This window comes from Mirounga leonina, unplaced genomic scaffold, assembly GCF_011800145.1.
Source record: "Mirounga leonina isolate KUSES-001 unplaced genomic scaffold, KU_Mleo_1.0 Mir_454, whole genome shotgun sequence".
Classification (NCBI taxonomy): domain Eukaryota; kingdom Metazoa; phylum Chordata; class Mammalia; order Carnivora; family Phocidae; genus Mirounga; species Mirounga leonina.
In genome coordinates this window covers 5,759,949-5,787,173 of record NW_023270763.1, presented here as the reverse complement: position 1 = coordinate 5,787,173, position 27,225 = coordinate 5,759,949, and the positions used below count along the sequence as shown (strand labels likewise).

Genomic DNA, 27,225 nt, shown 5'->3' with positions numbered 1-27,225 from the left:
ACAGTGATCAAAGCGGAGAGTCCATCTTTCTCCAGATGACATCCTTAGGGCTCTGCAGAGCAAGGTGCCCTGGAGAAGGCTACCAGAGCTCTAAGCACTCCACACACAGCCATGTCTGGTGGAACCTCTCCAGTCAGCAGGCCTACCTCCTACCACATACCTGCACAGGGCGCTGTGCCAAGTTAGGGCTGGTTACCTGGGGTCATCACCCGTGCCTTCTCTGAGTGCTGCCTGACCAGTCTTCGCGCACAAAGACAGGTTACCAGACACACGTCATCACCATCCACACCACGCCGCACCACCACCCCCCTACCTCTGTGTAGAACACCTTATGCTCCACCACGTTAAGATCCATTGTGAAGAGCCTGGGCTGCAATGTGGTGCAGAACGTGTTTCCCTCCATCAGGCCAATCTGCGCATTGGCAGGCTGATGTCTGAGCAAATGCTTCTTCGGCGGGACCATATCCTGGAGGACCTGGGGGAGGCAAGGAGGAAGCACTACCAACCAGCCATCCCTTAAAGAGCAAACACTGCTCACCACAATATCTTAAAACAATTATCAGGCTGGAAACCGTGAGATGAAAAGTTATGATGTCCCTTTAGTGCAGCAAGGGAGGGCACATTCCATGTGCTAAAACTGGCTGGTGGAGAGCAACGTGTCAGATACACTGAACTAAGTCTCCCGAGTAACCGCTCTCAAACGACGTAAGAAAAGAGCGACCAGGGCGCCTGGGTGGCTCAGTTGGTTAAGCGACTGCCTTCGGCTCAGGTCATGCTCGGCAGGGAGTCTACTTCTCCCTCTCCCGTTCCCCCCTCTTGTGCTCTCTCTCTCTCACTCTCTCTCTCAAATAAATAAATAAAATCTTTGGGAAAAAAAAAAAAGAAAAAAGAAAAGAGTGACCAGACTGGGGCTACAGAGACCCAGGCAGCCAGCCTTCTGTTCTTTTGATGCTGACGACTATGGATGTAGCCGCTGATACCAGGACATTGCTTTCTGCGTATCTGAGATCAAAGGGAGCACGTACGGTAGCGCCTTGTAAAGTGGACACGAAATTACAAATTACATGTCCTCTCCAAGTCAGATTTGAAGAAAAAAGGTCTCAAAAGTATTGCTCAAATATCCTAGTTCCAGGGACAGAAATCTCACCTCTTTATGGGGTTCCATGATCACAGTGACACTCTTTCCAGTGACCTGGGCCAAGACCTGCAGTGAATGCATGGCCTGTTTTCTCACAGTGGAATTTGGAGAGGTGACTTCTCGAACCAAGTCATGCGTCACATGGTGAAAGGACTTCTCCTGAGCTGCCACGATCTCTTCGGCTCTCTCCTCATCCTTTAAAGGTGTCGCGCATCTCATCAGAAGCTGTTCTAGGGTGGTCTTTGCCATGGCGACGGCCCCATTGGAAACCTGCAGGTGAGGGACTCCTTAGAATGAAGGGGTCATTCACTGTGGGTCCACCCCCCCACCCCGCCCCAGGTGAGCTAATTTAACAAGACTACTTCCTAACCTTCATACAGTACTTCAGTGGCTAAATCACCTTAGCATTCCTGTACGTCACTCAGAAAAGAAATGGGGATCCAGACAAACTCCTTGTATTTCCCAAATGAATAAGCCGGCAAGGCCTACCACATTCGATTTGAGTTATACTTGCGCACAGCTTCATGAAGAATGCAACTTCCTGAGAAACTCCTGCAGCACGTGCACTATTTAGCCCCACGGCAAGAGTGAGTAGGATTACTTCCCTCTACAGATGTACCGTGTTAAGTGCTCTGGTCTGTGACAGTTCTTTATCAACGCAGACAGATACTCAGATAACCAGGGAAGCCTATGGGGTCCTGTTCTGTCCTCGTATTAAAGATGCTGTAATGAAATCTAGGCTTCTAGGAGAGCGTGTGGGCAGAACTGCCTCATACTAACTATGCTGTAGGCAAATCAGCTTTAGGAACCGCTTGGTTCTGTTTGGGGTCACCCATCACCTACCTCTCCAGTCAAGTCCATCATGACAAAGAGAAGCGCTTTGAGGAACGTCTGCTGGTTCTGGAGAACCCAAGTGAGAGGCAGCCGCTCCATGAGGAACTTAATGGACACCACACCCCCCAGCTTTGCATACCAGGCCTGCTCATAGCAACAGGCGCACAAGCGCTCGACGATGTAGGAGAACAGAGGCAACTGGCACGCCTGGGGAGAAAACACAGACACACCATCCTGTTATCCCCACTCTGGGTAACCAGTTTCTAGAATGACTACCCACAGGCACCAATATGCCCCAAACAGCAGATACTCCTCAGCCCTTCCTTACCCTCTCCTTTGAGCCCAGGATGATACTTGCAACATCAAATATGACAGCCAGGGCCACCTCCCCAATCTTGCAAAGTTCCTTCTCTTCATATGCCATACAAATAGCGATTGCATCAATAAGGACCAACGGATCCATTCCTTTTGACCCATTTTCTTCGCTGTGAAACATGGCTGTGCTGGGCTGGCTGCCCACCTGGTAGCAAGGTAGCAGGAAAGGACCTGGAAGAGAGGCGGCGGCGGCCATGGGAAAAAGTAGACCTTATTTACATGCACGTTCTTGTCCCTCAAATGGCAAAACCACCTCATTATAAAGTTTATTTTTTTAGTAATCTCCATACCCAACGTGGGGCTCGAACTCACAACCAAGATCAAGAGTTGCATGCTCCACCGACTGAGGCAGCCAGGCGCCCCAAAACTACCTCATTCTTTACTTTGAGGTTCGGAGCTCAGTAAAAGCCAGCACTGGTACTTTCGACCAACTTCCGTTAAACTGCAATTACTTGTGAACTAAGTGGTCTGATTCGTACTAAGGCTCTTTTCCTGAATGTCCTCCATTATAAACTGTGTTCTTTTTATATTTTCTCTATGATAAGGAGAACCACGTATCTTCTTTTAAAAAAATCATTAAGGGTCAAGGGGTACGGCAGAGAAATGAGTATGGGCTACACTCTAGATATTCCTGACACAAAGAATAATTAAAAAGCAACCCGGCTATGACACCCAACCCACACAGAGAACAATCTGCTATGAATTAATGCCTCCCAGGTGCCAGGCAAGATGGGTGTTCGCTATCAAGAAGCTTACAGATCTGCTGGAAAGACATTAACAGAGGAACACTGAGAAACGATCTCAGATCAACGGGATAGCAATGACTATTCGGACCAAGGGCAAGAAGAGTTACAAGGGGGAAAGTTCTCAGTGTTCTGCAGCATTCAGAGAAAGCTGCTTTGTCCATCTGGAGGGTGAGGGGCCTCGGGGACACACAATGCCGCAGCGCTGTTCCAGTGTGTCCACCGACCAGCGCTGGTCTGTCTTCAGACCAGTGTTCAGAAACTTCTATAGCAATTGGCAGTGTCGGGACACTTTGTCTTTTGCAAGAGCACCAGTTAGCGGTGGATTAGAAAGAGAAACAAGCAGACAAACAAGAGTGGTCCCCCCGCCAATCCGGAGCCTGAGGACCCCGCAGCAGAGGTGGGGAGCAGCAGGGAGGAGCACTGCAGAGAGGAGCCGGCCGAAGGGCAGGGAGGGGAGGCTAGGCCTTGGCAAACAACACATGGGGGGAAGACCAGCCACGAGGGAGACCACAAACTGTCTCCTACGCAGACTGTCCGAAAGTATTCCGCCCCCATTTTCATGAAAAGCAAAGGGTGGAAATCTTCCATCGGGTGCACTGTACAGAGAAACTTGGTAACGATTTTCAAGTCACTATTGCACCCGTCACCGAAATACCAATTACCCTGCAGTAAGCGGGAAATCAGAAAACAAAGGCCAAGAATGAACCAGCCAGACGGCTCCTCCGAAGCACCACGTCCCGATGGCACCTCTGCAGCAGCCCAAGCAAGTCCCACAACCACCTCCTCCGCCCACTCACCACACTGCTGGGCGACTGCCACCATCGTGTAGTGGCGGATCAAGCTGGCGACGAAGGGCAGGGCGCTGGGCCGGAGATCTTTAATGACAGCAGACATGAACGCCCCGGTCAAGGCCTGCTCAAACGTCTTCCGAGCTGGAGTGTCTTGTGCTTTGTAGCGATGCGATATGATGACATTAGGTATGGTCTTTTCTGTAAAGCTGCAAGATAAAATCGAGTCCATCCTAACACTGAAATCCTGAGCTGATGAGTCCACCAGGACTTAAACGATGAATTTCATTATGAACGTTTATAACCGATGGTTCTAGAGACCCCCAGTATGTTCTACATAACACGGAGCACAGGCGATGAATCAGAGCCATGTTACAACGTGGCGGCAGATTCAGTATTTTTATAGTTTTTAAATAAAGTTGATGTCTGACTCTGATTTTTTTTTTAACTAAGTAAGCCAAATTCTAAGAAGTAACCCCATCGATGAGCAAACAGAAATGAAAAAAGCTTAAAGACTGCTATACGCCCGTTATGTGTTGAAAAACCACCCCACAGGAACAGAATCAGACGAGGTTACAGACCTCACTGACAGCATGTGTACCACCCGTCACTGATGCCATGAGCAATGTGAAAACACACAGGGAAGGTCCCTCCCCCAAAACGTGGGACACAGCAAGATAACATACACACATGATCACACAAGACCATCATCTAAGGTCACAGCCCTAACTGGTAAGAGTAAAATACAAATATCACGGGACAAATATTTGGGGAATGAAAGGATCACTGTGGACCAGAAAAGCAAAAGATCCACTGAACATCTGCCATATGCCAAGCACTATGGATACATGAGTGAGCAACGGGAGAGAAAAGGGCAGGACCGTTGCCTCCTGAAGCGGACAACCTCAGGGAGAGGCAACCATCAGGAACACGACTCAAGCACCTCCTGGTTTCTCCTCTTCATTTTCTCTAAAAGCCCAGAAAAGCACCACTAGGCAGGTAAACTCGCAGGAGCATACTTAGCGCTAGGAAACCTGGGAGGTCCTCTGCACCCCTACGTCCTGACGTCTAAGATGCACCGATCACAGGGAACCACGTTCCCAACATACTTAGGGTGTGCGAGAAGCTGGTAGAGGGCGTGTTTATTGTCCTCCAGACTCATCATTGCCACCAGGAAGCACTTGATCACCTCCCACGCCTGCCTCCGGTAGTAGGGCTCAGTGTTGGCACTTTTCAGGCAGTCCAGAGCGGTTTCTATGGCCTAAAACAACGACAAAGAAATACAAAAACTATGTTTATGCAGAAATTACATGATTACTCAAGTCTTTATTTATTTTTAAAGATTTTACTTGCCAGAGAGAGCGAGCACGCAAGGGCACAAGCACGGGGAGTGGCAGGCCGAGGGGGAAGCAGGCTCCCTGCTGAGCAAGGAGCCCAATCCCAGGACCCCGGGGTCATGACCTGAGCCACAGGCAGACGCTTCACCGACTGAGCCACCCGGGTGTCCCACTCAATTCTCTCTTTAGAAGATAAAAGGGTTTTCTTTATTATTTTCTTTCCCCCCAGAAAACCTACATAGCTACACACACATTCTATCCTACTCAGGTTGAGAAGGAAGGCGGGGGAAGGCACAATCACACACAAATTCATGTGAAGCCTTTAACAGCTAAGAGGCTAGTCACCCTTAAGGACAATTACACACCTATCACTCAAAAAACTGATCTGTGTTCAGGAGGCAACATTTCCCCAGGCTGTGTGCGAGGAAGCAGAGAGGGGCTGCCAGGGACAGCAGCTGCCCTGCAGGCTCACGCGTGGCCACACTGAGCAGGGGCACAGCTCCTCGCTGAGTCACCCCTGGCTTACGGGGCTAATTTCGGAAGTGGTTAAGGATCAATGTAACCTTTAAGCCAATTCCCTGCCAAAAGAATAAAGGATCGCCAAGTGTGCCCAAAGGGGATTATCTGAATGGGGATTCCCTGGCACTCGGCTTGGCCAGGCTGCTTCTTCCCTTGGCCTCGGCAGCCCCTCCGCCCTCAGCCGTCAGCTGCTGGGAAACCGGCCCCTCGTGCACCTCAAGTCCGTGTGGGGCTGCAGGAGGACTTGGAAGCCTCTCTTCAAAACTCGGTTTCTTCTCGGGGGAACAACTATTCCTAAAGAGATTTCCTGGCTCTGCTTAGTCTATGCAAAGGTCAAATACAGGTCAGGTACCTTAGTTTCCACTACTAATGCCCACCAGCCCTGACAAGGCCGAAGCAAACAGAATCCTGTGCGAAGGAAGTTACCTAAAATGTGGGAACGTGCTACTGAAAAGGATGTTCACTAGAGCAACTTTCAATGTAAAGACGGACTTTTAGCTGTAGTCTCTTAGGAGGAAACTAGTGTTTAACTGGCAGATATTTTTTAAAAGGCTTGGGTGAGAAGCCGGGGTTATACCTCCCCCTGAGGTCTGGAGAGGACCCCCATCCATGGTACGGGGCTGGGGGAGGGTCAGGGACAACGCATGTGCGTGAGGAAGTGTGGGGACAGGACGACTGAGAGATGAGGATGCAAAATAACTAGAGGGATATTTACCCATGACGGATATCATTCCTCCCAGATGTTAAGAAAGTCGTTAAAAAAACAAACCAACCACCACAGAACCCACTAGTGGGTAAACTCCGTACACAGACAGGTGAGCAGGCAGGGCTCCATGGTATGACACACCAGGACAGTTAGCCTGAGCACAGGGAGAGAGCTCTGAGTCGCTCCAGGCCGCAGAATGCTGGTTTAAGACCAGATCTTCAAGGAGTTCGGGAATCCCAGCTGGCATCTGGCTTGTGAAACAGCTGAGTCACACAGATGCACGCAAAAGGCTACTCTCACACCCTTTAAAAAAAAATACCCAGTCTATAATGGCTAGATAATGGTAACAAAAGCTGTTAAGACAAGGTGGAAAAAGGCTGGCTCTGTGATAAGGGGGAGAGTCGACCTTGACAATATAGATGAGAACCAGGTGGAACAATATGCATGTGACAAAGGACTGGGAGGGCTCAGTCAAGTGAGTGGGAAACAGCTTTCAATAAAGGTAAAGCAAAAGTAGTAGAGTGGGACACCCTGGTAAGATGTTGGGGACACAGTCTGTCCATTTTTTACCCAATGAAACAGGAGTTCTAAATGGCAGATGGAGAGAGAACGAAGAGCTGTCTGCAGCGGGCTAAGGAGCCAGGAGAGACAGCAGGTGCTCAGGAGTGATAAGTATTGGATTAACCTGGGTTCTAAACGACACTTGAAGTAGAGCCTGCCGGGCATCAAAACAGACTAAGTTCAAGGGGAGGATGTGCTGGGTATCATCACCTGCTGCTCTGTCAGGAAAGGTGAAACTGCTCAAGCGTCCAAAGTTCTCACACAGCACACCTCCACCGACCTTCTGGTGTGATGAAAGGCCCCTTGCCAACCAAGCTGGTCCCCAAATACATTCTGCACTTTGAGTCAGAAATTCCCTAAGGGGCACCTGGCTGGCTCAGTCAATAGAACATGCGACTCTTGATCTCAGGGTTGTGAGCTCGAGCCCCACATTGGGTACTGAGATTACGTAAAAATAAAATCTTTAAGAAAAAAAAAATTCCCTCTCAAGACAGTACATGTTTTATTTATGTATTTTCAAATAGAAATCAGCGTTCTTAAAATGAAATGTGTAGGATCTTTAAGAAGCTCCTGAAAATTTCCAAATTTACCTTCTCCATTGGGAGCTGAAGAGATGCTTTACAATCGGAAAACTCCACTGTGATACTTGGGCCTTGAACCTCAGTCACAACATAGTGCAGCTTCTGGGATTCCTTCAACATCTTCCTGTTACTGCCACCAAATTTACCAAGGACACGGTAGGCCACGTGAGAAATGCTATCAGCAGGATTGCGCAGGGTGCGCCATAAAGCCTACAACCCAACACACTTTCATTAAAATCCTTTCAAGGTGATGCATTCTCGTGGTTCATAGATCAAAATTCGCAAGTTATAAAAGACTATTTAGCAAAAATTCTTCCTCCCATCTCTGTCCCCCAAACATGCACTTCCCCTTCTTGGGAGAAAACCACTGTTATTAGTCTTGTGTGTCCTTCCAGAAATATTTTGTCTTTAAAGAAAATGCACACATAAACATAAATATCCTTCAATGCCCCTGAAATACAAACGGTAGCATATGATAAGTATCGCAGAGCTCAAAAGCAAGAAAACTAAGCAACATATGGTTTAAGCATATATACAAAATAAGATCAGAAGCATGGAGAGAAATGCTAATTACTGATAAAGTTCTTGTCCTGGGGTTTGATGGTGAGTTCTCAGGTTTTTACTATTATTAGGCTTTATAATGTATAAACATGACAAATTCCTACAAATAAGACAGATAAACTATCTTACACATTTCAAACCTCACATTAGAAAGGATGGTGAAGAGGGGAAACACGGATCATGACAGGACCTGCCTTACAGGAATACATGACAAGGACATGTACCTCGTACTTACAATTAGTGTAAGGACCACACGCACTCACTTGTTTCAAAAAACTCTTGCCAATTTTCCCACATTCCCTTAGCTGGACTATCTTAAGTCCTAAAAATTACTATGTCTATTTAAGTCAATTTTCTTAAATCACTTTCCATAACAATGTCAGATAGACAACATAAAATCTTGAACTTTTCTTTAAAGCAAAATTTCAATTTCTCTTACGTCCCTAAAGGTCCAAAAAGACTTGTCCTTAATGAACACCTGTTGAGAGGTGCTAAGCCTCCCTACCTCCACCCCTGGACCCAGCCCAACCACTCCTCATGTATCCTCAGGAAAGGGAAATTCTGCTTCACTCCCCAGGAGGGGGTGGCATTGGGAATGAGTGCTGGTTGATGGGATCACAGAGAGATGCTCCTTGTCTAGTGTGGGGGCGGGGGTGGGGAGTTTACGGTCTCTCCAAAAGCAGGAAGTCTCTCCTTAGGGCTGTCTGCCCCATGGAATGGCAAGAGGCCCATGAGCCCATCCCTGTCTCCTCCTCCTCCTGCATGGTGCTCACCCACACCTGGATCAGGCCCATGGTCTGCCTTCCAGAACCAACAGTGCTGTTCTTGAGGTAGGCTCTTGGTCGAGTCTCCAAATGACAACTTGGAGAGTGGACTTAGGGCCCTGACCTGACCTTCAGTATCATCCTCTCCCACCTAGATGGAGCCCAAATCAGGACTGGTGGGGTAAGTCTCCCACGCCCAGCCTCAAGTGCATGCTGCAGTTTCTAATCTGGACTCCTGTCTTTTAGGAGTTAGGGAGTCTCCATCATATAAAGCTGGCGTTCTGACCCCCTCCTTGGGGCCAAATACTCTATACCAAAGGGGCAGATGAATAAGTAACTGGCACCCTAAACCTCTAACAATTACTATGTTATGAATCAATACGACTGCAAAACACGAAGCAAATACCTGATATTTAATATACAGACTCTCATGAAGAGAAAATACAAAATGTTTTCACAACAATCTCCTTGATTATCTGCTTCATTTCCCTTGACCCCAAAGTGGGCACCTGCGCTTCCCTTAGGAGTCTGCTTCTCTTTACTGTGGTATCTCAAGACCTTCTGTGGATAAAGAAAGGATCTCCCTGGCAGCACGCAGTAACTGTAACACCTGCCTTCATAAGTCATCAACTGAATGAGGACGTGCCACATGTGAAAGCCCCCCGAAAAAGGGAAATGCTACAACACGAATGTCTATTCCATACATAGAGTATTTCTTCACATCTTTTCATAAGCCAGAAGACTCCTAAAGTTGAAAGCTCCACCACTTCATCTTGCAGAGAGCCCAACGTGGGGCACAGGGAGCTCAATGGAGGCCTGTCACTTCTGGAAACCACTAGCCTAAAATTCCCAGTAAAAACTAGATACGTGAGCACCCAACGTCCTGCCCTGTGCTGGCCCTGGTGAGAACTCGAGCTTACCTGCATGAGCTCTGCGCGGACTGGCTGAATGTGGTCATAGAGGAAATCAGGCTGCAGGTTGTCCACACACAACTCCAGGGTCCTCAGGCCTTGGCTGACCAACGTCTGCGACCCGTTGAGAGCAGACACCAAGGGGTCCATCAGCATGGGCAGGTACGGCAAGAGCGAGCTCAGCCTCACGGGCACCGTGAGACACAGCTCCACGAAGAGGTCCTTCATGTGCTGCTTGTGCAGACCGCTCTGCAGCATGTTCAGCCCTAAACACGGGGTTTGCGGACGTCAGAGAGGACAGTTACTCCCAGACAGGCCGAAGTCAACTGTACCAAGTAACGGTTCTGCCTTTTATTATCAACATACCTTTTCTGTAACCATGACCCCTTCTGTCGGTCATGTTCACAGTAACAATAGCAAGCTGAACACAATTCTAAATTATAATTTAAGCTATAATCACTTAACATCAATCTTAATGAAACAGTTAATATTGTATATAGATCTTTTAAAAATCGTGTTACATGGGGTGCCTGGGTGGCTCAGGCGGCTGAGTGTCTGACTCTTAATTTCGGCTCAGGGTCATGAGATGGAGCCCCACGTTGGGCTCCGTGCTCAGTGTGGAGCCTGTTTGGGATTCTCTCTCCCTCTGCCCCTCCCACCCCTCAAAAAATAAATAAATAAAATCCTGTTATGTTTTTAACAAGCCCAATCCAAAGACACAGACCAGTAAGATGCATTCACCTCAAGCTTGAGGTTTACAACTTTACATCTTTTATCAGGCTTCCAACAGACCACAATTGAGGTCTATGCTGTAAAATAAACATTTTCTTTAAAAAAATCCACTTTTGTTTCCTATCAATAGAGAGGAACTTCCTTTTTACAAAGTCAACCTCCCCACTCTTCACGAGGGTACCCTGAACTCCTTCCTAACTGAAACATGTCAGATCAGGACGTGCCCCGAGTGCTCAGAGACAAGCTAGAAAGGATGGAGAGACCCAGAGAAAAGAGGTACCACAGCAGCATCACTGGATTCAGAGTCCAAAGGAGGAGGAGGAGAGGGAAAGACCAAGTTCCCAGAAGGGGATCCACCTGAACACAACGAGGTAGGGAGAAATGAGCTTGGGGACAGCACAGAGAGTGCAGGAGGAGGAAATCAGACTCCTCAGAGCAGAGGGCTCGGCTGGGGATGACCAGAGATGGGGTTAAATATGGACAATGGAGCTGGATTATGGGTGGTGGACAAAGGGCCATGTTACAGGCAATGTGGTCAACCATTTCCCAATGGCTCCTAAGTACCGTATGTTGTAAACGGCTTCTTTTTAAGAAGCCCCTTTTTTAGCTCTGTATCTTGGAAGCATTCCTGCTTACATGGCAACTATAGGATTCTGTTTATGCAAATGTGCAGCAAAATAAAAATATAAACTTATAAATCAGGTTTATAATTGTCTTTTCCCTGTCTTACTCAGATTCTCTTTCAATCTAGGGATCCTTGACATTATTACTAAGCAACCCTAGAAACCATTTTCTAGGCTTGCTTATTACCAAAGGCTACAAAAATACAACCAAAGCCTGACCAGCGTGATGAAAACCTTCCAACTCTGTTCAACTCTGAGCAGGGAGGGGAAGGTCCATCCCTGAACAGGAGGGCTCCCTTCAAAGTCCCACTGCCTTTAAAGAGAGTGGGACACAAGGATGGATGGATGGATGGACACACACACAGACACACACACACACCCCCCTCTGGCAGGTGACATACACATCCACCCCCTTACCATGACCTTCGCTGGGTGCAGAGGATGAACCCCACAAACACAGGCAGCCAAACTCATATGTGCACACAAGACTAAAAGGCAACCAAAGTCACTGCTCTGACCTTGCAGGAGGTTTGGTAGGAGAGGCAAAAACTCCTGATACAGGAGGTCATGGCTGCCTCCCCCAATGGAGCGGAAGAGAGCCCGAAGAAGCAGGAAGTAGTTATAGGGTTCTTTGGCAGTCTGTGCAAGCTCCATGGAGCTGTTCACAATCTTGTGCAGGTGGGGCTGCAGGGTGGAGAAAAGGCAGGTTAATAGGCTCTAAATGAGGAGGGGCCACACCAACAGTTCACTGCAAACAGGAATGGAAGATAATTCTGATGACTTCATTCCAAAAGGAAAAACCAAACAAGACCTTTCCAACCTTTATTTGGCTCAAATTAATTGGTCTTAAAATATATGCTGGTTTCCACCAGGGTGGCCGCGAAAGAAGCATTGAATAGGTTCCTACGTTACTGTGTAGTTACCTGATGTTGAAAAGGTGACACCCTTTTTTGGCCCTGCAATTCCTGTGAATATGGTCACTTCCTTTGTAAGACTAAGTCATCAAACAAGATGAAGATGCCCATTTCCTATAACAATCTAAGTGCAAAAATCACCTAAGGGAAGTGAAACTTCACTACCAAATATGATATACACACAGTTTGAAGAGCCGCAAAAATTGAGATCATAAGGGGGCATCTGACTCTTGATTTCAGCTCAGGTCCTGATCTGAGGGTGGTGAGACCCAGGTACGGCTCGCACTCAGTGCAGAGTCTGCTTGTCCCTCTCCCTCTGCCCCTCCTCCCGCTTGCCTGCCTGTGTACGTGTGCTCTCACTCAAATGAATAAATAAAATCTCGGAAAAAAAAAAACTGAGATTATAAGGTTTTGGAAGACTTAATCGGAAAAAAATGGGTATTTCTTTAATAAAAAAAAGCACTGTATTAGCTTATCATAGCTTTAATTAATATCTTAAGCCAGATTAGCTTTTTATCTTGTACTTTTCAGGTCCTGGTTTTAACATGTGACAGGTTAGGCTGCATGTGAAACATTTTACAGGCTCATTTAACGTGAACTGAGAAGTGCTGTGTGGTCGATGACATAGTTCCCAATTTGCTGTCATAGGTGGCACGATAGATTTATTTTACAGACTAAATCAACCATATCTATTATTTTGACAACAAGTTCTATGAAATTTATTCTTTGAATGTTTTTCCAGAACAATACTCCAACAACCTACCATTAGGGTTTGTTCTGTTTTTGTTGTCGTTGTTCTGTATCTAACGTTAGCAAAATTTAAATTTTTTGACGATACCAAATCATGCGGACACAGAATGAAATCAAATATTTCTTCTTAGAAAAATTCAAGTATTTTTCTTTCGTATGAACACAAAAGTAATGTCAAGGTTGTTGACAAGTGATTACTCTAGAACTGAAAAACTCCCTAAGGAAACAGTCACATAAAAGCAGAGATGACCGGTGCTCTTTGTCACCATCTGTACTTTTACTACTCCAGGAAAAAAGAAAAAAAGGATCTTGTTTACTTCTTCAAAATTCCCCCACAGGAAGACATCACTCTTCAGAGACAACTGGTGATAACATTCTACTTTCCGCAAGAATTAAAATATTCTGCCTTCAGTGGAAGTGAATTTTTATTAGGTTTTCTGTTACACCATCTGCTGCTTTTTCAGTGGTAGATGGAACCACGGGTAAGTTTTTTAGCCATTTGCTAAAATCAAATAACCGATGACATCAAATTATACTGCACTAGTCATCCACAAAAATGTCAAGACGCACATCCCTCCAAGACAGTATTCATAAGGAATACAAATTGGTTAGAATTCTTGATCTAAAGGGGGGAAATAAACAACCGGTCCCGAAATGAGATGTTCACATATTGCCACAGAAAATAAGAACACAGAGTAGAAACAGAGTTAAAGTGGAGGAAGGCTAGCGTCATCAGAACGGTTACAAAGCCAACTGTTTCTCTTCAGCTAGAACTCGGTGCAAACATTTTCTCCTTCTTTGTTCCTTTCCATCGCTCAGTTTTTAAAATAGGAACGATGGGTTCCTATTTTACTTATGTCATCAATCCAGAGAAAGAAATTCGAATTAAAAAAAAATCAGCGGTGGCGATACCATCAGCAACCCGCTGCCGACCACAGGCATCCTGAAGTTCTTGCTTTAAATCTCCGATACATTCAGCTCTGCTTAGAAATGTATGAAATGTTTCTCACATCTGGTCCTTACTGGTTCCAAGTATTTACTAATTCAAAGAGCACTTTACAAATATAAAAAAAGCAACTCCAGTCTGTGCAAAAGTGAAAACAGGAATTAAAACACAACAAAAAAAAACCCCAAACGAAGTACACTTGGATCTAAGTGAGCTTTACCTTCAGCATTTGTTCGTTTTCAGCTGCAAAGAGGGAGACGGAGCCAAAGACCAACTTGAACAGCTTGAGGTACAGGTTGGAGAGCTCCACGTGGGAGCCCATTTCCGGCAGGCGGTCCAGGAGGTACTCCACCAGAATTGTAGCAAACAGGGCCGAGGTAGTAGGGTTCGCCAAGAAGGAATTGGCAACGATCTGTCCAAACAAGACACACGTGTGACAAAAATAATCTCCTCCTCAAAGGAGCTTGAGCACAAAGTAATGAACTGTCCCAAAGTACAAAATCAAAGCTGTATCAGATACTCCAAGAAATTAACTATCCACCCAAGGGAAAAAAAATTAATAAATCTGCTGAGCATTGAGTGGAGTTCACTTCAAATACTTAAGTCCCTTATTTTATCCTCACCATCAAATACCAAGAGCCTACATCATTTCTACTAATCAAAGAAACTGATCCAAAACATCTTGATATTTTGAAAAAAAAAGATTTTTCTTAAAGATTTTATTTATTTGAGAGAGAGAAAGTGAGAGAGACCAAGCATGAGAGGGGACAGGGGCAGAGGGAGAGGGAGAAGCAGACTCCCCGCTGATCAGGGAGCCCAACACGGGGCTCGATCCCAAAACCCTGGGATCACGATCCAAGCCGAAGGCAGACGAGCAACCTACTGAGCCACTAGGCTCCCTGAAAATTTTAATATTATACCCTAATTTTTCTCTAGTCGGTTAACTGTCCAATTCTTGATTTCAGCTCCAGTCATGATCTTAGGGTCCTGAGATCGAACCCCACATCAGGCTTTGCACTCAGCAAATGGGGGGGGGGGGCGCAGAGGGGGAGGGAGGAAAAATCTCAAGCAGGCTCTCTGCTCAATGCACAGCCCAATGTGGGACTTGATTCCATGACCTCGATCACGACCTGAGCTGAAATCAAGAGTTTGACCCACTGAGCCACCAGTTTGTTTGAGATTCTCTCTCTCCCTCTGCGCCACCCCCACCCCCTGTTCGCACATGTGTGTGTGTACTCTCTTTCTCAAAAAATACTAAATAAATTTTTTCTATGAGCACATCCTTAGACACATTACTTAGAAAGCCCTCCAAATAAAGAGAAAGCCAAGTATTCAACACTTAAACCAGTAACTTTAAAGTTAATGTTGAAAAGATATGAAAAAGGAGTTTTATACCTGAAGAGCATAATTTTTCGAGATTCTTTCCACCATATAAGGGACCGTTGTTTGGAAGATCTCTTTAAAGGTTAGGGGATTCATCATTGTGAATACACCGGCAAAGTGTTCCAACACCTCCTTCTCTTCCTTCATTCTGACCGTCTGGCAGTTCGCTACTCGAATGTACGTTTGTCCATTTCCTGCTATCTGGACCTAGCACAGGGAGAAAACCCATGGACATCAAAACTAGGCATCTCTGAATGTATTCCAGAAGTAGATTACCTACATATTTAAAATGGAACATTTTAATTAGATAAGAAATGCCCCGTCCCATCTTTTAATTCACTCTTCTCAGCTTAATTTTGGAAAATAATTAAAACAAACAAAAAAGCTTTTTTAAGGGTTCCAAACAGGAACAAACGGAGTCAACTTCAATTGTTTCTACTGCCGTCCACTTACACCACCCGCCACCCCAGAGAATGCACATACTGATGCAAGTGAGACCCTTCCCTGTTAACGCAATGCTACGCTACAAAAGCAAACCTGGGCAGACAAACACTGTCGACCAGCCAAAATAATGACAGATGGGACTCTCAAGACCCCTTCCATCACTAGCACATCTCCTCCACACTCGGGAGCCTGGTTCCAGGGCACTGCCTTACCTGATAAATATCTAAAGCCTGCATTGCATATTTCACAAGTTTTATGTAAATCTGAGTCTCTTTGGGCTGTAACTGCTTGTTGGGAATGAACTGAGCTTCTGGAAGAGAGAGAGCATAATCAGTTACTGCGAATAAACCCACTCTGTGAAAAACATCATGTCTAAATAATTCAAGAGCAGAATTACCACCAGGCGCTTTACATGACGTTATGCCCCATGTGATTGTCTTGACGCCACAGACCAGGGTTTTTACCAAACTTCGACAATCTGTGACCTGGAATGTCTGCTTGTCCTCCTTATCCTTTTCTCCTTGCTTTTCAAATGGAGGCACAGGGGCTGGGGTCACGGGGGTGGCGGGGGTGGGGGGTGGAGGTGGGGCGGGGGCGGGAACGGGCGCGGGGGAGGGGGCAGGGCCCGGGGCTGCGGGGGCAGTGGGCACCCCGGGCAGGGCTGCCTCCACGGCTCCGAGTTCTGACTGGGGCTTGCACTTCTTAAAAATGGCAGAGAGCTGGTACCGGGCGATGGTGTGGAATTTGAGAACAAAGACCTGGCAGGAAGAGAAAGTGGCGAGAAAGACAATCATTCCTCTTCGACAGGCCAACCTTTTCAGAAGACAGAAAAACAAACTGTGAAAGCACTTGTGGAAGTCACTCTGCTTCGCACGAAGGAAGTGTGCCATTTCCCCCAATGGTAACCAGAGTGGCATCACCACGGCCACTGTCGCCATGAAGAATCTGACTCAGAAAAGCTAGGGGACTTGTCGGGTAAGCCTGGATGCAGCCCAGACTACTCCAAAACCCACACTATCGCCCACCGGCCTTGGCAATTACACCCTACTCTGTACCCACACACCCAACTGGGTGCCTCTCCAGAGGTGTTCACAGCGAACCCAGCCCTTGGCTACACAGTGTCCCAGAAATACCTCTTCTAAGTACTTGCCAGGAACCGTGCTAAGAGCAACCGTGAACTGTTTTATCATCTCTCATGACAATCCTGGGAGGCAGACCCTGTGATTATCCCTGGTCAGATGAGTAGGCCGGCACAGAGAAGTTAAATATCTTGCCCAAGGACGCCTGGCTAGTTAATGGGGGGTGGGGATTTGAACCCAGGTGGTCTGACACCCGGAATCCAGCTGGGCAATCTGACGGCAGCACAAACTTGTCAGTAAAGCACAAGTATAGCAGTGGGAGAGATGGAAGAGCAGGACGCCGACATCTCTCAGGAGAACCAGTACCTCCAGCATCCGCATTAGCACATCTCTCCCATTGCCGCTCTCCTGCTCGCTCTTGGAGCGGATACAATCCACCAGGTTCAGCAGCAGCTTGCAGGACATGGTCTGGATGCTGCTGGGCAGAGACTCGTCATCGATGTTCTTGGCAAAAAGCTGGACGGCGAGGGAGAGGTCACTGAGGGGCAGGTGCTGACGGACGTGGTGCACGAGATCGGCCAACGTGCTGTAGGCGAGGGGCCTGTGGGCAGAGATCTCTGCTAGCGTGCGGGTCAGTTCCCACGCTCCCACATCTGCAGGCCACCGTTTCTCCCACCACGTGCCCCAGCAACACACAGGATGGTACACTTGGGGCACACTTTCTATGGTTCCAGCTTCCCCAGCTATATGACCACAAGGCTCAAGTCTGGCCTCGGTGCCTAAATCTTTACTTTCCAAGTTCTCGCATCTCATGGTCACAGGGGCACATACGTGAGCAGAAATCATCACCAGCTCAGTCACACATGGAACGGGTTTTGTTACTCAAAGATAAACAGTGACATACTCAGTGTGTGTCAATTAACACCTTATACATTGTGACCATTTCACAGAGACAGAAAAAGAACATTTGGGCTACTGAGTACTCACTGACTAAAGGTCTGGACACCCACCACGTGCCAGCCATGAGCCAGACACCAGATCACCAGTGACCAAGGTGAACAAAGCCCTGGCCCTCAGGAAGCATATTTACAGGAGGGGAAACACCCCAGAATGTGCTGTGGGAGACGTGAAAACACCGGGACGAAGACCAGAGGGGGACCCACTCTCAGGGGGCAGGCAAAGCCCCTTTGAAAAGGTCACACTGATGCGGAGACCTTAAGGACAAAGGGCCCCGGGGCAAAGAGCCAGGGAAATTTCCAGAAAGAGGAAACTGGATAGACACAGGCCCTAAGTGGGAAGTGCCACTGAGGCCAGCGTGGCTGCGGCAGGTCCGGAAGGGAGAGCCAAATCCCACGCAAGCGGTGAGTCTGGTGGTCTTTTCCAAGGGCAACAGAGAACCACAGGAGGGTCTCCAGCAGGAGTGACATGATCTCATGTCCAACTGCAGCCAGGTTCAACTGCAAGCTATAAAAGAAGCATCTTCATATTTGTAACTACTTTATACGGAAAACGTAATGGATAGCCTGTATCATATTGAAAGCGTTCTGTGTATTTTTCAAAAGATCTATGACACCTCCCATGTTAGAACCAAAAAAATTACTAACATTGCTTCATTTTACGTTGTAAAACATGATAAAATATTAACTTTCTCCTTTAGAAATGATAAACATGATCACAACTACATTTATTCTATAAAATGCATAAAAAATAAAGCTAGAAAGAAATACACCAAAATATTATCCATGTTACTTGAACTCCCTCTTGTGTAGAACCGAAAGGTTTCCTTTCCTTCTTGCTTGTTTGGTTATTAAATATTCTTTTATAATAAAGAGACACACTTGTTATATAAAAAGAAAAAAAAAGCCAACAGAAAAACTAACACAAGTCAGATAGTTTTATGTACGATTTAAATCAAGACAACTATTCTGATTTTTCCCTGTAAGCTAAGGCACAAAAACCAACCTAAGGCATTTCCAAACTTCCTGCAATTCTAAATCCAAAGGGACAGTAAAGCCTACACCTGTTGAAACACTCATAACACAAAGTACCACGTCTCACTGCCCCCTCTGCATTTTTTCAATAGATACCGCACATTTAATACCGTACCTGAGAGTCTCTCGAGCAGTATATCCTGATCCAATGAGTATGGATTCATCGAACAGCTTGTCCATGCAAGGAATGAACTCTAGAACACAAATGTCCATTGCACATGTCACCAATTACACCAACAACACAAGAGCCAACCTACAGTCAATTAGCAATCTAGATTTGGAAATGCGTGGGGAGGAAAAAAAACCCACATGCATATTTCAGTCCAAGACACTGGCTCTGTGGGGCCACACAAGCTGCCTGCTGTCAAAGACGCAGGTAGGATCACATTCAGTATCAGAGAATGAACGAGAAAAAAGTGAGCTTCCCGTTCCTTGGCAGAGAACCTGCCCCTAGTACTTGGCTGGAGGCCCATCCCACCATCCTTAGAAGCTGTCTCCAGCAGGGCGCCTGGCTGGCTCAGCTGGAAGAGCGGTGACTCTTGGTCTTGGGGTTGTGAGTTCAAGCCCCATGCTGGATGTAGAGATTACTTAAAAATTGAAAAAAAAAAAATCTTATTAAAAAAAAACCCAAAACTGCCACCATCCACCCACGCCTATCTGGAGAAGAGACTTTATTCACTGTGCTAAAGTCATCCTTCTTAAACGTTTTATGGCTACTCATTATGGAGAAATAAATTACAAAAGTCTAAAAATTCTACAGGGTTCTCCTAGACATGGGGCCCAGGTTAGGGGTCCCCACTCCTCGAGTGATGCGGACTAGAAACTCATGGGGGTTCTGTCCAATCCTGCAGATGGAATCATCAGCAAAGCCCCTCCTGGTCCCCTGCAGGCCTGCAGACTTCACCAGGGTAGAAACAGCTGGTCTTCACTCAGGGACAAATCACAATTCTGAGGATGTGCAGATAGGGAGCAACCTGCGTATTTTAGGCCTCTCCTCCACACTCCCCCAGGGAACTCTGGCCACAAATATTCGAAGGATGTTTAGATTCTGGAACAAGCCTGACATTGTGGCCAGCTTCAGTAAATAAAGTACATGCTCCACCAGCTAACAACTACGACGGGTCAAAGATCAAACAGAAGTGCGTGCACTGGAGAGACACAATGCACGTCTCCAGGTAACTCCCAAAGCGAGGCAGCAGAGGGAGAAGTGCCAAATGGAAGCAAGCAACCAGCAATCCCTCTGATGTCAGAGAAGGGAACGTGCCTGGGATGTCCTCAGGAGGTGGCCCAGAGGAGGGAGGCACAGACGGAAAGATGCTAAGGACTCAGGCACCAAGTGCTGGCGGGCTGGCTAGGACGAGCAAAGTGTGCAAGGAGGACGTGGTAAGAAATTAAGCTGTAGAGCACTAATTCCCAGATTCCCTCCATGACCTAGCATCAGAATCTCCAGAAAAATGGGTAACACTGTTGAACAGCTAGGTTTTCTCAAACTACTGCTCTTCAGGATTAGTGCAAATGGGTTACCATGTGGTATCGTTTCGGATACCAAAAAAAAAGTAGGGCTAACTGAAAATGTTAGTGGATGTGTAAATTTTAGCTATGTGAACACATTTTTTGTATTTTCTAAGAATACATAACAATACTAACATTTAAAATGATTCTTTAAGTGTTTCTTTAAATAAAAGTCCTTTTGAGATGTGATGTTTTTTTACCCACTTAAGTCCAAGAACTACTATGGGTTTCTAAATAAAGTATCCTAAAGTATCTTGTTAAAAAAAAAAGGGGCGCCTGGGTGGCTCAGTCGTTAAGCGTCTGCCTTCGGCTCAGGTCATGGTCCCAGGGTCCTGGGATCGAGCCCTGCATCAGGCTCCCTGCTCCGCAGGAAGCCTGCTTCTCCCTCTCCCCCTCTCCCTGCTTTTGTTCCCTCTCTCGCTGTGTCTCTGTCAAATAAATAAATAAAATCTTTAAAAAAAAAAAAATCAGTAGAGAGACTTAAAAGGGGGAAGGGGGGCTCTAAAAGCTGAATTCAACCAGCCTAATGTGATCAAACCCTGAGAGCAGCATCTTGGAAACGCACTGATCTTTGTGGAATACCGTGAAGACCAAAACAGAGCTGTGCGGCTCACGGGACCAGGCTGCAGGTGATGGAACACGATTATCTGATAAGCATGGGAAAGGTTTTTTATCTGTCAGCATTTCACAAGTAGAAACCTCCTGCTACACAACTCCCCAAAAGCACCTCCCAGAGCCTCATGACTCGAATGGCAGGAATGCCGATAATTAATCTGAGAACTGCAATGAATCGGTTTTAAACTATCCCACTTAAAATTCTTCTATGTTGATACTGTTCAGAGATGAACATGTAGAAAAGCCACATACGGCCAAGGGAGCCGGGACTGGACAAACTGCCAACGGTCCTCAGCCCTGGAGGCACGTGGTGATGGGGGGCAGGGGGGCTCTGCGTGCCAGTGACACAGAATTTCTCAACCTGGGGGATGTGCACGTGCGTTTGTTCTGTAATTTTTGGCAAATCATACATTTCTTTTGGGCACTCTGCTATGTTACATTTTTTTTAAAAGGTTTTAAAAGTGTCTATATTCCACTCAGCTATATCCATATGCAATATCACTATAATTTGTATTTTAACAGCATAAAAACATCTGAGCTTTATTGTATTCACTCATGTATTAGCACTCGAACTATACCTTTCCTTTCATATTTAAGAACTATGTAAGAAAGCCCAATCTTGGGGCGCCTGGGTGGCTCAGTTGGTTAGGCGACTGCCTTCAGCTCGGGTCAGGATCCTGGAGTCCCGGGATCGAGTCCCGCATCGGGCTCCCTGCTCGGCGGGGAGTCTGCTTCTCCCTCTGACCCTCCTCCCTCTCATGCTCTCTCTCTCAAATAAATAAAATCTTTAAAAAAAAAAAAAGAAAGCCCAATCTTAGTTTTATGTACACTCCAATTTACAAGTCAGGCAAATAAAACATTGAATACTGAATCCTTACTGGGGGAAAAGGATTACCATCTCAAAACAATTAGGATTAACTTCAACATAACGATTTGGACATAGCAAATAAAAATATAAATATTTTTAAATTATATATCAATAATTTTAAACTATATATCAATAATTGATATATTAATTTTAAATTATATATCAATAGTTGATAGAAAAGTATGATTATCAGATTAGCAAAAAGCAAGTAATAATCTTGTGCATAAAAAGAGGACCCATCCACCATTTTCACAGTATGGAGAAAGAAAACACTGTTTTCTTCTCACTTCCTAAAGTTTGTTAGCTGAGAGTTAATAAGCAAACAGCTCCTTGCATTTTCAAAAGATATGCAGCCAAAAGGCACAGAAGTACCATGAGATGCTGAGGACATGCAATATGCTAAGGAAATGATCACATTAATTATGAGGCTGTTGGGAAGATACAGGGAGAACCCTGGTGGCAGGCAAAGAAGAGAGGCAGACCAAGAGCGCGGAGGCAATGAGGGAGGAAGAAGGGGAAAGAGTAAACCCAAGATAGCAGTAGAGAAAGGACACACGGAGCCTGAAACACCTGAGTGAACTAAAGCCTCAGCCCAACAATGGGATGTCCGCAGTCCCATAGGCAGAGAGGTCCACACAAGCATTGCAAGGTAAGGTGGACGTACGGTTTCTTAGCTCTGTGGTGAGGATATGCTTTGCAGCAATCAGAAGCTCCTTTCTGAGGTGTGCAGTCTCCGCAGGGCAATTTGAAAGTAACTGTAACATTCCTTTTACCATCTGCTGAGAGTACTTAGTCACCAACTCCTGTAAAAATGAGGAGGAAAACAACGGTTACATTGATATAGACTGGGGGGGAGGGTAAGAAAAACCCCAATTTTATAAACTTCAAAAAAGTTCAGTAAGACTAAGTGTGGCTCAAAGGACCCTCAAAAGCAATCATCCTAATAAACAATTATTATCCAGAAAGCTTTAATAGTCCGTGCGATCATTACCATGGTGGAAAGATGTACAGCAATGTTAAGTAGAAGTTTCTTTTACACAATGGGATTATGGATGACTTTTTTGGACTCTTCTGTATTTTCCCAACTTCTAATAATGAATATGAATCACTTATTATTGGTGGGGAGGAGGGAGAATATTGAAAATTTCATAGAGAGCGCCTGGCTGGCTCAGTCGTTAAGCGTCTGCCTTTGGCTCAGGTCATGATCCCAGGGTCCTGGGATCGAGCCCCAGGTCGGGCTTCCCGCTCAGCGGGAGCCTGCTTCTCTCTCTCCCACTCCCCCTGCTTGTGTTCCCTCTCTTGCTGTCTCTCTCTCTCAAATAAATAAAACTAAAAAAAAAAAAAGAAAATTTCATAGAACATAATCTACTCAGTTGTCCCATTAATGTATGTTGTGAATGACACGAAAGAGACAGAATCTTTCCTTAACTCAGAATAAGCTCTCATCAGTTTCCTTCTGAGGAGTATGAAGATAGTATTAAGATAGCTCAAGCTGACTAAAATATCCAGGGGTACCTAATTCAGATTTTTTTTTTAAAGGTTTTTTTAAACTTTATTTATTTGACAGAGAGATAGCACAAGTAGGTAGAGCGGCAGGCAGAGGGAAAGGGAGAAGCAGGCTCTCTGCTGAGCAGGGAGCCCGGTTCCAGTGCTCGATCCCAGGAGCCTGGGATCATGACCTGAGCTGAAGGCAGCCACTTAACCGACTGAGCCACCCAGGCGCCCCTCCTAATTCAGATTTTTAAAACCAAAAGTTCCATATTCTCAGTGCAAATTATCATTATCTAGAGAAATGCCCTTAAAAAGGGACAAAAAGAGTTACAAATGCTTTCAAAGGTAGTTTTTACTCTACACAATTTGGCAATGTGTTTTCGTTTTTACTTTCCTGAAAATTAAGTTTTTTCCTTAAAAAACAAAAACAAAAAAAACTGTAATATAATTCCACTGCTATACATAACTGTAACTACACCAGAATTTTACTCAAAAACATTGTATGACTAATGGGAAATAAGGTGTCATTTCTTTCCTCCAAGTTCTTCTCAGGACTGAAATCAGGACAGACTACAACTATGAGTGCGGAAGAACAGAAACAAAATCACTCTTCAGGCTCCTCAAAAGAGCATCCCAAACTCTTCTATCACTGGCTTATGAATGATGCCATTTTTTTAAGTTCCAATCTCTCCTCAAAACTTGCTGTAACACACAACTTTCAACAGCAGCGGAAGTCGATGCACCAAATACATCCATATGAAAATCTGGGTGCCAGGGTTTATTTACGATGGACTTATTAACAATGTCCAGAAATGGGGGCGCCTGGGTGGCTCAGTTGGTTAAGCGACTGCCTTCGGCTCAGGTCATGATCCTGGAGTCCCTGGATCAAGTCCCGCATCAGGCTCCCTGCTCGGCAGGGAGCCTGCTTCTCCCTCTGACCCTCCCCCCCTCATGTGCTCTCTGTCTCAAATAAATAAATAAAATCTTTAAAAAAAAAAACAAACAAAACAATCGGCATATCTACCGATCGAAAGGACATGGGTGGCTATCAGGGGCTGGGGACCATAGGAAAATGAATGTCGATGGTCATCAGGATGGGGATTCTTTTTAGGGTGACACAGTTCTAAAATTAGATGGTGGTGACAGTTGTATAAAGCCTCGAATAAACTAAAAACCCCTTAACTGTACACTTTAAAAGTGTACAATTAATATGTGAATTATATGTGAATTATATTATGATAAAGCTGCTTAAAAAAAAAAATTAGAAACAACCCAAATGTTCAGCAACTGGTGAATGGATAAACACAGCCTGGTGCATCCATACAGGGGGGTACTGCAGCTACAGATGACAGTGTGTCCCCCCCGCGCCCCAAATTCATGCTGAAGCCCTCACCCCCATTGTGACTGTACCCAGAAACCAGAGTCTTTAGGAAGTAATTAAGGTTAAATGAGGTCTTAAGTATGGGGCCTTAATCCAATGGATTGTGGCCTTAGAAGAGAAAGAGTAATGTCTGCATCTCATTCCTCCCCCCCCCCCCCCCCCACCCCATGTGAGGACACAGCAAGAAGGCGGAGTCCTTGCCAGAAACTTGCTAGAACCTCGATCTTGGTAAGTTTTTGTTGTTTGAGCCATCCACTATGGTATTTTTGAGGGAGCCTAAGCAGACTAAGACAGCTAACCACCAGTAAAAATAAAATAGTAAGACTAAATCTCAGCGCTACTGCTAAGTGAAAGAAGTGACACTCAAAAGGTTACATACACTACCCAACTATGGGATTCATTTGTTCGACATTCTGGAAAGGGCAAAACTAGGCGCCAAAAAACAAGTGTTTGCCAGGGACTGGGGAGAAAATGGACTGTAAACGTATAAAAGAAATTTTGAAATGCTCTCTATTTCATTGTGTTGGTAGTTACTAACTGCATGCATCTGTCAATTCATAGAACTGAATACCTACAAAAGGTGAATTTTATTGCATGTAAATTGTATCTCAGTAAACTTGACTTAAAAGTCAATGAACTTGGGTGCCTGGGTGGCTCAGTTGGTTAAGCGACTGCCTTCGGCTCAGGTCATGATCCCGGAGTCCCAGGATCGAGTCCCGCATCGGGCTCCCTGCTCGGCGGGGAGTCTGCTTCTCCCTCTGACCCTACCCCCTCTTGCGTGCTCTCTCTCACTCTCTCTCTCAAATAAATAAATAAAAAATCTTCAAAAAATAAAAAAATAAATAAATTTTTTAAAAAAGTCAATGAACTTACCTGATAAATTCTGATGATATAAGCTAAAAATGACAATGTTTTAATCTGAGCAGCAATAAAGTCAGCATACAACTCCTTGTTGTAAAGCTTATGTTGCCTGAATGAGAAGTGAACAGAATTGACAATATTAGCTCAACTCTTTAGGTGATGTTAATATTAATCAAAGCTTACAGGAATTACTAAAATTGTGATTTCTAAATTTGTGATCTGAAATTACTAAAAATGCGATTTCTACACAGACCAGAACGCAGCACCAACTGTAAATATTCTACATTTGTGTGCAGTTCCAAATAACACAAGGGTTTAAAGGCATGAAGCAAGCAGTCCTCCAAGCCATTCCAGAGCAGCTCCAACGTGCATCCCAGAGCCCAGGCCAGACTGATCCACTCAGCCAGCAGACTCTATCAGGAGACTGACTGCTCCGTGACAGACCCTACTTAGGGCCCCCAAGGGCTGTTACAGCTGATTCACCCTCAGATCTTGCCCTCCAATGACTCAGGGCCGGATGGGCTGCAGTCGAGAGTGAGTGACAGAGGCTTAAGAGAATGCTGCTAAGTTTGAGGAAAAGCTTCAATGGGGCTTCAAAAGATAAACATGCACGGTTCACGTGTTCAGTGACGAAGGGTGACAGGTGAGAGGGAACTAGGGGTATAGAACATTCTAGCACTCATGCTGAAAGACACAGCATGAATGGGCTTGAAGGTGGAAAGGCTTGCTTCTCCCACAGCTGGGAGTGAGCACAGTAACACCTAATGGTAATTCTAAATTCACAAGACACCCAAACCCAAGATATTAGCTCATCTTTTCAAAATAAGGGACTGATAGAACTATTCACATCATTATTGAAGTACAAGTTCAAAAAGTCAAAAGTGCGTATCATTTTACCAAAATTTTATCACTCAAAATTTTCACGTCTTACAAAAGACGACAGCAAGTATATTTTTACTTGGAATTATAGAACTGTGGCAGTCAGCCATGTCACTGTCCGAAGAAACCTCACCTGGCTTGTGCAGATACCTGAATGGCAATGGTATTCATGATCAAGGGCACAAACTCAGCAACAACATTGTGGATGTTCAGTTTGTAGAGCTAAAAGCAAACATACCAGATTTTCATGCTCTTACACTCTGCTATGGCAAAATAATGTGGCATACCAAAAACCTCTAAGATTCACTGCATTAGTTAGCATGTGTGCATCCCACGCATCTTCCACTGGCCAAAGAAAACTCTGTCATCCTACAAGAAGCCCCAAACCCAAGAGACACTAGTAAGCAATATGCATACCTGATACATCAGAACAACAATAATGGGCAATTCTGCCAACACTTTCAGAGAAAGAGATCCTCTTGGAATGATGGAATGCTGTAAGAGAGAAGCAAGCAGGACCATGGTTATCACCATGGCACGTAACATAGCCCACTACTAAGCATCGCCCCAGTGAAATGAAGAGAAAGTACGTGTGGTGAAAGAGCAAACTATTTTTGAAAATAAAGCACAAAGAACTACCATTTAATATAAGGGTTTTTATATTTTCCAATGCCCTCACCCCCAGCAAAAACATCAGGAAAATTTGTCAAAACTTAGACATTCAAATCACCTGAGGAAATTTTAAATTGGTACCTATTAACTCAAAATAACAGCAAAAAGTACAAATTTACCCAGTGTTACTCAAAAATATTTATAAAGAAAGAACGCTTATGATAAATATACCAAAAAATGTAATAGTCTAAATATATAAGAACTCCCAGTGCAGGTAAGGAAAATGTCAGACTCAGAGAGAGAAGGACAACAGACAGGAGCAG

General features: G+C 45.3%; 1 protein-coding gene across 7 annotated transcripts in view; it reads right to left on the bottom strand.

The window, feature by feature from the left end:
• The window catches only part of TRRAP (transformation/transcription domain associated protein), a 112,932-nt gene that overhangs the window by 70,318 nt on the left and 15,389 nt on the right, over positions 1-27,225 (bottom strand). For 5 of the 7 annotated variants that reach the window (XM_034988374.1, XM_034988375.1, XM_034988380.1 and 2 more), the window contains exons 9-27: positions 26,708-26,785; positions 26,424-26,512; positions 25,424-25,520; positions 22,343-22,481; positions 18,799-18,877; positions 17,059-17,293; positions 16,011-16,371; positions 15,826-15,923; positions 15,182-15,376; positions 14,007-14,198; positions 11,695-11,860; positions 9,831-10,087; positions 7,595-7,795; positions 4,991-5,142; positions 3,891-4,090; positions 2,301-2,518; positions 1,982-2,179; positions 1,148-1,408; positions 314-475 (exon numbers count right to left, since the gene is read on the bottom strand). In XM_034988374.1, the coding sequence (XP_034844265.1) occupies positions 314-475; positions 1,148-1,408; positions 1,982-2,179; positions 2,301-2,518; positions 3,891-4,090; positions 4,991-5,142; positions 7,595-7,795; positions 9,831-10,087; positions 11,695-11,860; positions 14,007-14,198; positions 15,182-15,376; positions 15,826-15,923; positions 16,011-16,371; positions 17,059-17,293; positions 18,799-18,877; positions 22,343-22,481; positions 25,424-25,520; positions 26,424-26,512; positions 26,708-26,785 (3,378 nt within the window). The remainder of the gene's footprint in view (positions 1-313; positions 476-1,147; positions 1,409-1,981; positions 2,180-2,300; positions 2,519-3,890; positions 4,091-4,990; positions 5,143-7,594; positions 7,796-9,830; positions 10,088-11,694; positions 11,861-14,006; positions 14,199-15,181; positions 15,377-15,825; positions 15,924-16,010; positions 16,372-17,058; positions 17,294-18,798; positions 18,878-22,342; positions 22,482-25,423; positions 25,521-26,423; positions 26,513-26,707; positions 26,786-27,225) is intronic. The other 2 variants (XM_034988377.1, XM_034988379.1) reach the window with 1 other exon arrangement.